This window comes from Mesoplodon densirostris, chromosome 1, assembly GCF_025265405.1.
Source record: "Mesoplodon densirostris isolate mMesDen1 chromosome 1, mMesDen1 primary haplotype, whole genome shotgun sequence".
NCBI classification, from domain to species: domain Eukaryota; kingdom Metazoa; phylum Chordata; class Mammalia; order Artiodactyla; family Ziphiidae; genus Mesoplodon; species Mesoplodon densirostris.
The window spans coordinates 23,608,235-23,624,700 of NC_082661.1; the positions used below are offsets into that span (position 1 = coordinate 23,608,235).

The 16,466-nt window shown below is 39.0% G+C and overlaps 1 protein-coding gene across 7 annotated transcripts in view; it reads left to right on the forward strand.

The window, feature by feature from the left end:
• The window catches only part of SORCS1 (sortilin related VPS10 domain containing receptor 1), a 572,111-nt gene that overhangs the window by 477,209 nt on the left and 78,436 nt on the right, over positions 1–16,466 (forward strand). For all 7 annotated transcript variants that reach the window (XM_060099829.1, XM_060099837.1, XM_060099849.1 and 4 more), the window contains exon 18: positions 14,539–14,710. In XM_060099829.1, the coding sequence (XP_059955812.1) occupies positions 14,539–14,710 (172 nt within the window). The remainder of the gene's footprint in view (positions 1–14,538; positions 14,711–16,466) is intronic.

A 16,466-nucleotide genomic window follows, 5' to 3' on the forward strand; every position in this document is an offset into this window, starting at 1 on the left:
AAAATAAAAAAAAATTAAAAAAAAAAAAAATAAAAGCTTAACAAGCAAATCTGCCAGTAGCACCTTTCTGCGACTTTACTTGAAAGCATGCAGGTAAACCTTCCTTTTTTTTTTTTAAGGCCTCACTTTGTAAATGGTTATGGTTGCACTCACAGTTAGTTTATTACCCTGGCTATATAAACAGTGTTCTCAGGTTCACTCACTTCACTGTGATGGAAACATTCTAGCATTGGTTATTATTATTCCCAATAGAAATGCTATTTCAAAGAGATGCCAAAATTGTTACCAGCTTCACTGTATAGAAGTGAACAGGTGTGCAGTTTTTGTTTCAGTTCTTAGCAAGGTCTTAGAGAGTTGGAATAAGAATTGAAATAGGTACAGAATGTCCCTCTAGGTGGCTGTAGCCACCAGTCCTTAGGGCTTGGTGCAGTGGTCTCAAGTGTCCAATGTCCACACCACAGGACAGCGTGTGAGCAAGCTTCTACCACGTTCTCCCTGACTGTTTCCTTCATGCCTTCCACAAGCCATTCCATGGAAAACAAGGAGGCTGGTAATGGGGCCTCAGCCTGTTATGGGTACAGAGTGAACTCAAAGGGGGGATGTGTTGTTTGGTGAAAAATAGAGTTATTTTAGAATGAAACAGATTAAGAGTCTTAATCCAGTCTCTGCCATTTACCTTTATCTTTAGCAAGTGACTTCCTTTCTTTGAGATTTAGTTTCGTAACCTATAAAATTTTGCTATTTGCTTTTGGAGGTTGATTAAATATGATACTGTATATGAAGCATGCAGCACAGTGCCTAGCAGATAGTAGTCACTTTACAAAATGCAGATGCCATCACCAGCATCTGGACTTTTGGAGTGAAGGACTCCTCTGGAGTGAAGGTAAAGAGAGGGGGAAAACTTCCTTTTATTGTGTATCTATAGTCCAGACATTTATTTCATAGTTAATAGTCATGATGGTACTGAGATCTAGGACACATTTAACCTAAGCCCTTGTTTGGTCATCGGTAAAACTGAAATAATAGCTTGTGTAGGCTCATAAAGTCACATAATTAGTAACCACTGTACATCAAAACACATGTCTTGGGCTTCCCTGGTGGCACAGTGGTTGAGAGTCCACCTGCCGATGCAGGGGACACGGGTTCGTGCCCCGGTCCGGGAAGATCCCACATGCCGCGGAGCGGCTGGGCCCGTGAGCCATGGCCGCTGAGCCTGCACGTCCGGAGCCTGTGCTCCGCAACAGGAGAGGCCACAACAGTGAGAGGCCCGCATACCGCAAACAAAACAAAACAAAACAAAAAAAACAAAACACATGTCTGTCCCCAGTGCCACTCAAGGCAGATAACACATTTACCTGATTAGTAAACGAGTCCCTTTTCTTCAAATAAAATGAAATCAGTATTCCTTTGTACATCATCTGGCATTTAGTGCTAAAATAACCTCAAATTCATTCCTCTGTTTCTCCATCGATGACTATAAATATCTCAGTTTGCACATACAGAAGCCCAAGCTTATTTAGTTGTACTTATATATGGTTAAATCTTGTTTATACTGTTTTGGATCCAGGGAACATGATACAAATTTAAGTTGCCAAATTAACTAGGATGTTGCTTGTTTCATGCCAACCGTAAAAGATTCTGTAAATATAAAATAAAGTAGACATTGGGCTGGTTTATTCTAAGAAGCCAAGATAGTCTTCTCAAGGGACAGATTTCTTTTTGCTATTAAGCCAGAGATATTTCTAGATTTGTTTATAAAAAAGTGGATATAGAAATTTTTGTCTGTGGAGTTTCTTTCAAGGAGCCATTAATCCCTCCCGAAAGAATGTAAATGTACAGTGACAGTTGTTATTGATCCTCAGGGTTAGTTTCTCAATATTCAATGGGAATATTTACTCAGGAAGTTAAAAAAAAGATTTTAAAATAACATTAATTCAGTATCTATATAAAAATACTTAGTGGGTCCAGGACCCACTTATATACACATAAAGTATATCAAAATAGCAATCTGCATACTGTCAACATACATTTAGATTGTTTTAAAAATGCTTTCTATATAAAGCAGAAACTAACACACCATTGTAAAGCAATTATACTCTAATAAAGATGTTAAAAAAACAAATAAAGATGCTTTCTAGAAACATACTCCTTTCTACATCAGCTATGAAAACATTTAGACCTTGGTTATCCTGCCACTGCTGTCTGGGGTTGCTATTTCTAGGGTCTCTGAGGGCTGTGGTCATTTCCCAAGTGATCCCATTTCTCATCTTGCTGGGGATCTTGATGTTCAGTCTGATTTACTCAGCAAGATTTGTCAATGTGCATCACAGAGAATAACTGGTCCTAAAAGTGGTGCATGTGTTTCAAGTCCACAGAAAGGAAATCACTTGCATTGTTTATAGACCCCAGCACTGCAAGGGCCCAAGTAACTGTTTTCTTGGAACTCACCCATGCAGTCTCACAGCAAACACTCTATAGCTGTCTGTTGCTACAAAGTTGATTTTTCAGAATATCTTTCTTAGATGCATTTTCCCATATTTGTATGGGATGGCATTAGGGTTGTAATGAAGAAGGTGTATGTGGAGATCTGGTTCCTCGCATCGCCGTCCTTGCCCACATCAGTGGTATTGGCAATAACGATCCTCATCCGCGTGGTATGGCATCATGGCAGGAGACTTCCAAACTCAGTCCCAAGGCCCATAACTACTACTTGCCCCTGTGTGAGCTTGGCAAGCCCTCTAAACTGCATCTCTTTTTTTTCTTATGTGCAAAGAGAGGGATTGTGTTGGATGATCTTTGAGATCCCTTCAGGTTCTGACATGTTCATGACCAATTTGAAATGATTCAGTATTAGGATTCCTCAGACTGCCGATACTTAAAAGTAGGGAAATTTTCCTTCTATAAATTTGTTGTACAACTAGTTGACTCTAGCAGTGGATTCCATGAGCCATTCTCGTGATTTTTGATGCTGTCATTTAGTTTAACTTGGCCATATGTCTCACTTCATCAAGTTGGCATTCAGAATGAAGCCACATTCTATTTACTGTTCAAATTAAATGACTTGTGCTTCCATCCTACTTAATGAAAGAGAAGTTTTCTCCCCTCGATCTAGTGTTCTGTCTGATGAGAATCCCCTAATCCCAAGGCCTGCTTACTCAGTTTAAGGGGAAAGTCCTGAGAGCTATTGCCTTGAGGAGAGAAACTTGGAGAACCTGCTTAGTCAGCCATGGAACCCTATTCTTTCTGAATGTTGGGGTTATGGCTGCTACATAGGATTATTGTTGAAATGTGAGCACATTGGATCTAGAAAGATTTTAAGTGTTAGCCATACACTGTCCCCAGAACCAGCTCCCTTCTCTGTCCCCAGGGCTTGCCCCATTTCTCGTTTCAAGTTAAGTGTCATTGTAACAAGGCGGTTTTCCCTTGAAAACAAAGACACATAGTACAAACCAAGAAATTAAACTATTTAAATTTTTCTCGTGTGCACAAATGAAGGTCAACAGAGTTCAGTGACAACAAGACCTACCTTGGCTATAAGAAAACCTAGAGTTCTAGCCCTTTCTTGGTCATTACATGTAACAACTACTGTGAAAAAAGAGGAGACATCATAGGAAAACATAATTTCTACACTGATTTTGTTTTGTTTTGTTTTTTGGGGTTTTTGTTTTTTGTTTTTTTGTTTTTTGTTTTTTGTTTTTGCGGTATGCAGGCCTCTCACTGTTGTGGCCTCTCCCATTGCGGAGCACAGGCTCTGTATACGCAGGCTCAGTGGCCATGGCTCACGGGCCCAGCTGCTCTGTGGCATGTGGGATCTTCCCGGACCGGGGCACGAACCTGTGTCCCCTGCATTGGCAGGCGGACTCTCAACCACTGTGCCACCAGGGAAGCCCTCTACACTGATTTTTAATGAATGAATAGAAGCTTGACAGAGTAAAGACCATCCCAGGCAGAATGAACAACAGAGGCAGAAGAAGACATGTAGACTTCAACCTGGCCTGAGCTCAGGAAGCATGTCAGGCAGTGGAAAGAGCTAAAGCTGAAAAAAAATGCATTGAGGACAGATCATGGAGCTCTCCTTTAAACCTGAACTTTACCCTTTATGGATAAGCCATAAGCAGTTCTGAATGATTTTAAGGAAGAAATTGATGTGGTCTGATTTGATCTTAAGGTAATCTTGGCAGTAAGACCATGGCTTCTATTTTCAGGGAACTTGCTGTATAAGAGCAAGCTAATATTTAAAACATTAAATACTAACTTTTTACTACCTTTTGATATTTTAATATTTATTAAGGTCTTGCAATGTGCCAGATTCTATGCTAAGTCCTTTTGAATACATTATCTCATTTAATCCTCCCAAGAACTTTAGGGAAAGATTCCGTAATTATTCCTATTTTACAGGCAGAGAACCCAAACATTAGAGTCTGGGTAAATTGCCCAAGTTTATCTAATGAGTAAGAGCCTGCATTTAAACTCAGGCTATTTGGTTCCACAACACTAGGACAGTGACCAGGGCAGTGATCTTTAATCCTGGCTGCACACTAGAATCACCAGGGGAACTTAAAAACAAAAACACACTGATGCCCAGAATTCTCAAGTAAACCATAATTTCTGGGGGCAGGGTCTTGACATCACATACAGGGTTGTGATTGACTAAACTAGACTATATTGTCAACTTAGCATACACTGAATAGTCATAAACATCTGTATCAAACATCTGTACCATAAACATCTGTACAAAATCATAAATTAAAAAAAACTGCTGAATAGCAAAATCACAGGATATGAAGACTTCCAATGTTTTTTCCAGTTTTACTCTCACAAAGGAAAACTATGGCCTTCCTCTTTTTTTTAAGACTGGCAGGCAGCCAGAAGGAAAATCAAAGAGGGTAGGGGTAAAAGGGAAAAGTTGACAGAGGAGTATCAAGAAAGGAAGGAAGAGAGTAGCTGAAACTGGGGTTGTTGAAATAACAAGACACTATCTACAGATGAACGGTCGGTAATATCAAAGGTATATTTGCAGAATGTTTCCTTTCAGTAATTGTACAAAGACTCCATTGCCATTATAAAGCATTTTTATTCTTGGCAGATTGAAGAATGTTTTACCAACTAAATGCATCCCAGTAATATTCAGAGCTTAAGTCCAACATAATCATAAGTTGCCTTGTTATTACAGAGGTAAGCAGCCCCATTTAATAACATACTAAATGTATTATTCATTTATGTAACTCAGACCTAGGGATTGCTGCTGGGATGAAAATTGAACCATTCTGTAATGCAGGTGTGTGCTTACTTGAGTAAATGAACTCTGTATTTCTGCACAATTTTCTTCTAAATTTCGGGGACTGGTCTGGTAGGGCTAATGTGATGCCATTTTCATCCAGGAAACAAAATGGTTTCAGAATGGTTTTTAATGAGCATTTTAAAAAAATTACCAAGTCTTCTCTGTGGCAGAATCCCAGAGGGATGGATTCGTGCTTTGGGTTTAAAGACGACTCCTGCTGCTGCAGGATTCAGGAAAGCCTGTGGCGATGATTGGTCAGAACAGCGACAAACAAAAGGAATGTTCTCTAGCTGATGATTCCACTGGTGATGGTGGGCCCATGCCTCCATAACTGCTCACCAAGATAGAGTCACAGGTGTGCTTGGATGCTAAGTGATTAAAAATTATAACCTGCCTTTAATTTGCATAGTGCCTTGCCTCTGAAACATGCAGGGAGTTTCTGATGCACATTTCTGATACATGCAGTGAGTTTAACTCACTGGGATGCCATAATTACCGTGTGACAATGCTGGTCATTTTCTGCTACCATTGCTGGTAACAGAATGTCACCATTCTCCAGTGTCTGCATGGTATTTTTCTTCTTTCCCATCTGTCCTTATTTTCTTTCACATCAGTGTACAGTCATAAGCATCTACAATGGACTTTTCAAAATATCAGATGGGGTGATGTTCAAGATGCTCAGACATGGCAATGACCAGTCAGTATGAATAGGGATCTTAGTTTAGGAGCAGGGTTTGGGAGATTTCCTGGTGTTCTAGGTATTAACCCATTCACTTCTGGATTGCCAGGAGAAGCAGGGACTCCAAGGATAGGGGTCAGCATAGCTGGGTTGGTGGGTGAGATGCTTGAAGGGTTTTGGGCAGTGGTAAGACCCAACTGTTAGGCAGATATTTCCACATTTAACCTCATACAGTCATCCCAGTGTGAACCTCCTGATTATCAGCCTTGCACGTCTAAGGCACAAGGATGCTCTCAAGGAGCTTAAAGTTCACAGTCACACAGGAAGAAAATCATAAAAGGCATAAATGACTCCTATCAAGTAAATCATAAGGATTCCTGTAAGAGATTAGAGGACAGATATCTCACTCCAGTTAAAGAGGCAGTACAGTGCAGTGGTAAAGAGTACGTGTATTCTAGAGACAAATTATCTAGGGTCCTAGCTGTATGATCTTGAGAAAACTAGTTAAGTTCTATGAATCTTAATTTCATCTGTATATTGGGAATAATAATACCTTCCTTATTAGGGATATTCTGAAGGCAAATCATGTTAAAAACTTAGTACAATGACTAGAACATGACTAGTCATGTCTAAATGACTAAATATGAACTTCTTATGATTTTACTATCATAGTCAGGGAAAAACAGGAGGTAAGCTGCCACTTAAAGTGTGGATAAGGGAGATTGGTTCAAGATGACAGAGTAGAAGGATATACTCTCACTCCCTCTTGCGAGAGCACCAGAATCACAACTGACTGCTGACCAATCATTGACAAGAAGAGACTGGAACTCACCAAAAAAGATACCCCACAACAAAAGACAAAGGAGAAGCCACAATGAGATGGTATGAGGGGCACAATCACAATAAAATCAAATCCCATAACTGCTGGGTGGGTGACTCACAAACTGGAGAACACTTATACCACAGAAGTCCACCCACTGGAGTGAAGATTCTGAGCCCCACCTCAGGCTTCCCAACCTGCGGGTCTGGCAATGGGAGAAGGAACTCCTAGAGAATCAGACTTTGAAGGCTAGCGGGATTTGACTGCAGGACTTCGACAGGATTGGGGGAAACAAAGACTCCACTCTTGGAGGGCACACACAAAGTAGTGTGTGCATCGGGACCCAGGGGAAGGAGCAGTGACCCCATAGGAGACTGAACTAGACCTACCTGCTAGTGTTGGAGGGTCTCCTGCAGAGGCGGGGGGTGGCTGTGTCTCACCATGATGACAGAAGAAGTTCTGGGAAGTACTCCTTGGCTTGAGCCCTCCCAGAGTCCGCCATTCGCCCCACCAAAGAGCCCAGGTAGGCTCCAGTGTTGGGTGGCCTCAAGCCAAAAAACCAACAGGGAGGGAACCCAGCCCCAGCCATCAGCAGACAAGGGGATTAAAGTTTTACTGAACTCTGCCCACCAGAGCAACAGCCAGCTCTACCCAACACCAGTCCCTCCCATCAGGAAACTTCCTCAAGCCTCTTAGATAGCCTCATCCACCAGAGGACAGACAGCAGAAGCAAAAAATCTACAATCCTGCAGCCTGTGGAACAAAAACCCTGTTCACAGAGAGATAGACAAGATGAAAAGGCAGAGGGCTATGTACCAGATGAAGGAACAAGATAAAGCCCCAGAAGAACAACTAAAAGAAGTGGAGATAGGCGAACTTCCAGGAAAAGAATTCAGAATAATGATAGTGACGATGATCCAGGACCTCAGAAAAATAATGGAGGCAAAGACAGAGAAGATGCAAGAAATGTTTAACAAACACCTAGAAGAATTAAAGAACAAACAAACAGAGATGAACAATACAATAACTGAAATGAACAATACACTAGAAGGAATCAATAGCAGAATAACAGAGGCAGAAGAATGGATAAGTGACCTGGAAGACAGAATGGTGGAATTCACTGCTGTGGAACAGAATAAAGAAAAAAGAATGAAAAGAAATGAAGACAGCCTAGGAGACCACTGGGACAACATTAAAGGCAACAGCATTCACATTATAGGGGTCCCAGAAGGAGGAGAGAGAGAAAGGACCTGAGAAAATATTTGAAGAGATTATAGTCGAAAACTTCCCTAACATGGGAAAGGAAATAGCCACCCCAATCCAGGAAATGCACAGAGTCCCATACAGGATAAACCCAAGGAGAAACATGCCAAGACACATAGTAATCAAACTGGAAAAAATTAAAGACAAAGAAAAATTATTGAAAGCAGCAAGGGAAAAATGACAAATAACATACAAGGGAACTCCCATAAGGCTAACAGCTGATTTCTCAGCAGAAACTCTACAAGCCAGAAGGGAGTGGCATGACTTACTTAAAGTAATGAAAGGGAAGAACCTACAGCAAAGATTACTCTACCCAGCAAGGATCTCATTCAGATTCAATAGGGAAAAGCATTACAGACAAGCAAAAGCTAAGAGAATTCAGCAACACCAAACCAGCTCTACAACAAATGCTAAAGGAACTTCTCTAAGTAGGAAACACAAGAGAAGAAAAGGACCTACAAAAACAAATCCAAAACAATTAAGAAAATGATAATAGAGACATACATATCAATAATTATCTTAAACATGAATGGATAAAATTCTCCAACCAAAAGACACAGGCTCACTGAATGGATACAAAAACAAAACCCATATATATGCTGTCTACAACAGACCCACTTCAGACCTATGGACACATACAGACTGAAAGTGAGGGGATGGAAAAAGATATTCCATGCAAATGGAAATCAAAAGAAAGCTGGAGGAGCTATACTCATATCAGATAAAATAGACTTTAAAATAAAGGATGTTGCAAGAAACAAGGAAGGACACTACATAATGATCAAGGGGTCAGTCCAAGAAGATGATATAAAAATTCTAAATATATGTGCACCCAACATAGGAGCACCTCAATACATAAGGCAACTGCTAACAGCTATAAAAGAGTAAATTGACAGTAACACAATAATAGTGGGGAACTTTAACACCTCACTTACACCAATGGACAGATCATCTAAACAGAAAATTAATAAGGAAACACAAGCTTTAAATGACACAATAGACCAGATAGATTTAATTGATATTTATAGGACATTCCATCCAAAAAACAGCAGCTTACACTTTCTTCACAAGTGCACATGGAACATTCTCCAGGATAGACCACATCTTGGGTCACAAATCAAGCCTAAGTAAATTTAAGAAAATTGAAATCATAGCAGGCATCTCTTCTGACTACAACACTATGAGATTAGAAATGAATTACAGGGAAAAAAACATAAAAAACACAGACACATGGAGGCTAAACAATACACTACTAAATGACCAAGAGATCACTGAAGAAATCAGAGAGGAAATCAAAGAATCCATAGAGACAAATGACAATGAAAACACCACAATGCAAAACCTATGGGATGCATCAAAAGGAGTTCTAAGAGGGAAGTTTATAGCAATACAAGCCTACCCCAAGAAACAAGGAAAATCTCAAATAAACAATCTAACCTTACACCTAAAAGAACTAGAGAAAGAAGAAAAAACAAAACCCAAAGTTAGCAGAAGGAAAGAAATCATAAAGATCAGAGCAGAAGTAAATGAACTAGGAACAAAGAAAACAATAGCAAAGATCAATAAAACTAAAAGCTAGTTCTTTGAGAAGATAAACAAAATAGATAAACCATTAGCCAGACTCATCAAGAAAAAAAGGGAGAAGACTCAAATCAATAGAATTAGAAATGAAAAAGGAGAAGTAACAACTGACACTGCAGAAATATAAAGGATCATGAGAGATTACTACAAGCAACTATATGCCAATAAAATGGACACCCTGGAAGAAATGGACAAATTCTTAGAAAAGTGCAACCTTCTGAGACTGAACCAGGATGAAATAGAAAATATAAACAGACCAATCGCAAGCACTGAAATTGAGACTACGATTAAAAATCTTCCAACAAAAAAATGCCCAGGACCACATGGCTTCACAGGCGAATTCTCTCAAACATTTAGAGAAGAGTTAACACCTATCCTTCTCAAAATCTTCCAAAGTATAGCAGAGGGAGGAACACTCCCAAACTCATTTTACGAGGCCACCATCACCCTGATACCAAAGCCAGACAAAGATGTCACAAAGAAAGAAAACTACAGACCAATATCACTGGTGAACATAGTTGCAAAAATCCTCAACAAAATGCTAGCAAACAGAATCCAACAACACATTAAAAGGATCATAGAGAATGATCAAGTGAGATTTATTCCAGGGATGCAAGGATTCTTCAGTATACGCAAATCAATCAATGTGATACACCATATTAACAAACTGAAGAATAAAAACCATATGATCATCTCAATAGATGCAGAAAAAGCTTTTGACAAAATTCAACACCCATTTATGATACAAACTCTCCAGAAAATGGGCATAGAGGGAACCTACCTCAACATAATAAAGGCCATATATGACAAACCCACAGCAAACATCATTCTCAGTGGTGAAAAACTGAAAGCATTTCCTTTAAGATCAGGAACAAGACAAGGATGTCCACTCTCACCACTATTATTCAACATAGTTCTGGAAGTCCTAGCCATGGTAATCAGAGAAGAAAAAGAAATTAAAAAATATGAATTGGAAAAGAAGAAGTAAAACTGTCACTGTTTGCAGATGACATGATACTATACATAGAGAACCCTAAAGATGCCACCAGAAAACTACTAGAAATAATCAAAGAAATTGATAATGTTGCAGGATACAAAATTATTGCACAGAAGTCTCTTGCATTTCTATACACTAATGATGAAAAACCTGCAAGAGAAATTAAGGAAACACTCCCATTTACCATTGCACCCAAAAGAATAAAATACCTAAGAATAAACCTACCTAGGGAGACTAAAGACCTGTATGCAGAAAACTATAAGACACTGATGAAAGAAATTAAAGATGATACCAACAGATGGAGAGATATACCATGTTCTCGGATTGGAAGAATCAATATTGTGAAAATGACTATACTACCCAAAGCAATCTACAGATTCATTGCAATCCCTATCAAATTACCAATGGCATTTTTTACAGAATTAGAACAAAAAATCTTAAAATTTGTATGGAGACACAGAAGACCCCGAATAGCCAAAGCAGTCTTGAGGGAAAAAAATAGAGCTGGAAGAATCAGACTCCTTGACTTCAGACTATACTACAAAGCTACAGTAATCAGACAGTATGGTACTGGCAAAAAAAAACATAAATATAGCTCAATGGAACATGATAGAAAGCCCAGAGGTAAACTCACGCACCTATGGTCAACTAATCTATGTATGACAAAGGAGGCAAGGGCATGCATTGGAGAAAAGAGAGTCTCTTCAATAAGTGGTGCTGGGAAAACTGGATAGCTACATGTAAAAGAATGAAATTAAACACTCCCTAACACCATACACAAAAATATACTCAAAATGGATTAGAAACCTAAATGTAAGACCGGGCACTATAAAACTCTTAGAGGAAAACTTAGGAAAAACACTCTTTGACATAAATCACAGCAAGATCTTTTTTGGTCCACCTCCTAGAGTAATGGAAGTAAAAACAAAAATAAACAAATGGGATCTAATGAAACTTAAAAGCTTTTGCAAAGCAAAGGAAACTGCAAACAAGATGAAAAGACAACCCTCAGAATGGGAGAAAATATTTGCAAATGAATCAACAGACAATGGATTAATCTCCCAAATATATAAACAGCTCATGCAGCTCAATATTAAAAAAAAACAAACAACCCAATCCAAAAATGAGCAGAAGACCTAAATAGACATTTCTCCAAAGAAGACATACAGATGGCCAGGAAGAACATGAATAGCTGCTCAACATCACTAATCATTAGAGAAATGCAAATCAAAACTACAATGAGGTATCACCTCACACCAGTTAGAATGGGCATCATCAGAAAATGTACAAACAACAAATTCTGGAGAGGGTGTGGAGAAAAGGGAAACCTCTTGCACTGTTGGTGGGAATGTAAATTGATACAGCCACTATGAAGAACAGTATGGAGGTTCCTTAAAGAACTAAAAATAGAATTACCATATGACCCAGCAATCCCACTACTGGGCATATACCCAGAGAAAACCATAATTCAAAGAGAGACATGCACCCCAATATTCATTGCAGCACTATTTACAATAGCCAGGTCATGGAAGCAACCTAAATGCCCATCGAAAGACAAATGGATAAAGAAGATGTGGTACATATATACAGTGGAATATTACTCAGCCATAAAAAGGAACTAAATTGGGTCATTTGTAGAGACGTGGATGAATCTAGAGACTGTCATACAGAATGAAGTAAGTCAGAAAGAGAAAAACAAATATCGTACATTAATGCATATATATGGAACCTAGAAAAATGGTACAGATGAACCGGTTTTCAGGGCAGAAATTGAGACACAGTCGTAGAGAGGAAACGTATGGACACTAAGGGGGAAAGCAACAGGGGGGGTGAGTAGTGGTGTGATGAATTGGGAGATTGGGATTGACATATATACACTAATGTATGTAAAATGGATAACTAATAAGAACCTGCTGTATAAAAAAAAATAAAATAAAATTCAAAAATTCAAAAAATAAAATAAAGTGTGGGTAAGTTTTAGGCAGCTGATAAAGCATACAGGAGGACATGGAAGCAGAAAGAACAAAAGAAAGGAAGTACTTTCAAGAGGATGGAAAAGAGAAGTTTGGCAGAATGAGCTAGTTGGGAAGAAAGAGTCCAGAAAAGTAAAACAGGCTTCTTTCGCAAGATCAGAGGATTTGTGACATGTCCTAAAGAAAGTGGAACCCATGAAGGTTGTGAACAGGTAGGATAAATAATAATGTTAAATAAAAATAATTGACACCATTTCATAAGCACTTGCTAATTGTCAGGGGCGTTTTAAGTGTTCTGTGTACATTAATCCATTTCATCCTTACAACTACCCTGTGAGGTGAGCTTAAATTAATAAGTGGCCTTGCAGTGATCCATAGTGTTCAAAGCACTTTCCCAGACAGTATTTAATTTTATTTTCTCAACCTTGCTTTTAGGTAGTCATTCTTGAGATTTAGGGACAGAGAAAGGACTTTGGCTAGATTTGAAGGAGTTGGAAAATAATAGTCTGCAGGCCTGCACACTACCAGATTTTGTTAATAAAGTTTTATTAGAATCCAGATGCAATCATTCTTTCGTGCATTGTCCATGTCCACTTTTGTGTTACAACCAAAGAGCTAAGTACTTGTGATAAAAACTATAAAACCTACAAAGCTAAAACATGTACTTCCTGGCACTTTATGTAAAAAGTTTTGTCAACTCCTGGTCTAGAAGAATGGAAAGACCTTGGACTGTGATTGCTTCCATTTTGAGCTCTACCAATAACTTCAAGCAGGTAGACTTGAGAAATCAAATATATGAATACATAAAGCTGTTGCTGTGGACTCCACACAAAAAAGATGATGAATAGATAACACTGAACCTCAGAAGTCTTAAAGGTTAGTTATTTAAAAACCACAGATTCTAATTTACTATGAATCTGATCAATTGTATAGGATAAATTTGTAGGATAATTCTTTTTCTTTTTTTTCCTATTAAAGCTAAAACAAGAAGAAAAAAACAAAACAGTTGGAAGGATTTACTTATCTGTAGACTGAAGTCTCCTTAATGTGAGGTTTCAACTGTTTAGGCAGTATAACTCCTCATGAAATATTGACTAAAAACCATCAAATTCAGCCAACTTTCTGCACTGTACCATTAGTACAGCATCTTGTATGGTATCTAATGTTGAGGCATATAATGCATAAGAATCTATTCTTTCTCCGAACTACACATTCCTTTGCAATATCTATTACTCATTCTAACCCTTAATTATATAGCCTTTGAAGTATCTCCTAGATTATCCATGTGTATCTTTTCAGCTAGATTATAAATTTATTGAGGGCAAGGAAGGACCTTGTCTTCTACTGCTGCTATGCATTTCCCACAGCTCCAAAGTGAATTGATTTGATTCATCAATTAACTAAATAAATAAAAGCAGTAAATTAAAATGTTAATAATAGGTCTAGTGTGTTCGTATGATGATTTGGCTCTCTCTTGGGTACTTTCTATGAATAAACTGTAATCTTCAGAGCAACCGGAAAGGTAGTTACTGATAGCCCTCAAGGCTAAGCAGAAGGTTCAGCTTCAAAAGTTGGGAGTGGGGCTTCCCTGATGGTGCAATGGTTGAGAATCTGCCTGCCAATGCAGAGGACACGGGTTCAAGCCCTGGTCTGGGAAGATCCCACATGCCGTGGAGCACCTGGGTCCATGAGCCACAAGTGCTGAGCCTGCGCGTCTGGAACCTGTGCTCCACAACAAGAGAGGCCACGACAGTGAGAGGCCCGTGCACCGCAATGAAGAGTGGCCCCTGCTTGCCGCAACTAGAGAAAGCCCTTGCACAGAAACAAAGACCCAACACAGCCAAAAATAAATAAATAAATAAATAAAAATTTATAAAAAATGTTGGGAGTGATCCAAATTATCATGAGCTGGATTACAATTTGACCTTCTTTTTTTCCATTTAGGTATAGAAAGGTGGTTTCCAATAACTGCACTGATGGGGTGAGAGAACAGTACACGGCCAAACCACAGAAGTGCCCAGGGAAGGCCCCGCGGGGGCTCCGGATCGTCACCGCTGATGGAAAGCTGACAGCGGAACAAGGGCACAATGTTACTCTCGTGGTGCAGCTGGAAGAGGTAGGACCGAGGCCCATCTCTCCTCTACCTTCTAGAGCCAGTGATTTTTCCTAAGGAGTCATGGCTCCCTTTACATGTCTTTTTGTCTTGGTTTACATATATATGTATATATATATATATATTTTTTTTTAATTTTGTTTAAAATTTTTATTCTACTTTTAGTTCCTTGGTTTATGTTTTTGTTATCATTTCACTTTCTCTGACACATTTTTTCAATTATTTTTTATTTCATTGTAAGTTGTTCTTCTCTCTTACTGAATCTCTCACTTGCTAGAGATTTTCTTTGGATTTAACCTTGCCTTGTTGGCACTTTTAGCAAAATGTTTTCTCAGAATACATCAATGGTATTCCTAGAATGACTTAACACACATACATACTGAACTAACCGAAAAGCTGCTAATGCTGTCTTCTTCTCTTAACCTGAAGTCTTGGCTTTTCTTTCTAAAGGCAACATGCTGGTCATAAATATAGCATCAAGGCCAATCTAAACATAATTGAGTATAATTTCTTTGACAATTAATAGGTTTATTTTTTAATAGCACCTCAGGGATATTATTATAAGCATCAATTATTATTTGCCAAATTATGATTGTCTGAAATTTATGAGTATTTAGATGGTAGGATAAGATGACATTTATGTATTTTAGAATGTACACGGGTGTGTTTGTCATCTTTTATTTTTATTTTTTTTTATTTTTTTATTTTTATTTTTTTTGCGGTATGCGGGCCTCTCACTGTTGTGGCCTCCCCCGTCGCGGAGCACAGGCTCCGGACGCGCAGGCTCCGGACGCGCAGGCTCAGCGGCCATGGCTCACGGGCCCAGCCGCTCCGCGGCATATGGGATCCTCCCAGACCGGGGCACGAACCCGTATCCCCTGCATCGGCAGGCGGACTCTCAACCACTTGCGCCACCAGGGAGGCCCTGTTTGTCATCTTTTAAATGAGGAAGATGATCTCTAAAGGATAAACACTTTCATAAAATTATCTCAATTATTAACTCAGGTATGCTACCTTCAACCGTGTTTTCTAAGTACCTAAAATATGGCCAACACTTTACTAGGCCTTGTGAGTACAATGAGATTTTAAAAGTTCATAATGACACCAGGATGAAGATATACAATATTGACTTACCCCATCCTCTTCTGATAGCCCAGTGGCTCTCTGCTTTAATATGCATAGGAATCACCTGGTGGGCATGTTAAAACAATTTCCTGGACTCCATCGCCAAAGATTCTGATGCAGTAGGTTGAGGTAGGACCCAGGAGTATGCATTTCTAACAAGGTGGTAGGTTATGCATCATGCTTCAAGAAAAAAAAAAAAAAAGAAGAAGGAAACAAGGGCAACATCAAGAGGGATAGACCAGTCTGAGAGGTCCTAGAGTGTGACTTGAAGGGGAAAAGATGAAGCAGTTAGGATTACATTGTCAGGTTTACTCAAAATACTTAGTATTTTAATTCCTGTAGAAAAAACTGTGAACTAAATGAGTTTGCAATCCTGGCTCTGATGATGCTGTTGCTTTTAGTTCAAGGACCACTTAGAAAACCACTACTCTAATCTAATACTCTTTTCTACTATCTCCTAATAAGTGACTATTAACCATACTCAGTTTTCTAAATACTAATGTTCCCCAAAGTTCTTCAGTTGGAACTAGAAAGAAATGGGCCAATTTAGACCAATTGGAGTTCTTGCATTTCACAGAAATAAATCTATAGGGACTTCTGCCTGAGGCTGTGACAGACTAGCTTGCTGCAAACC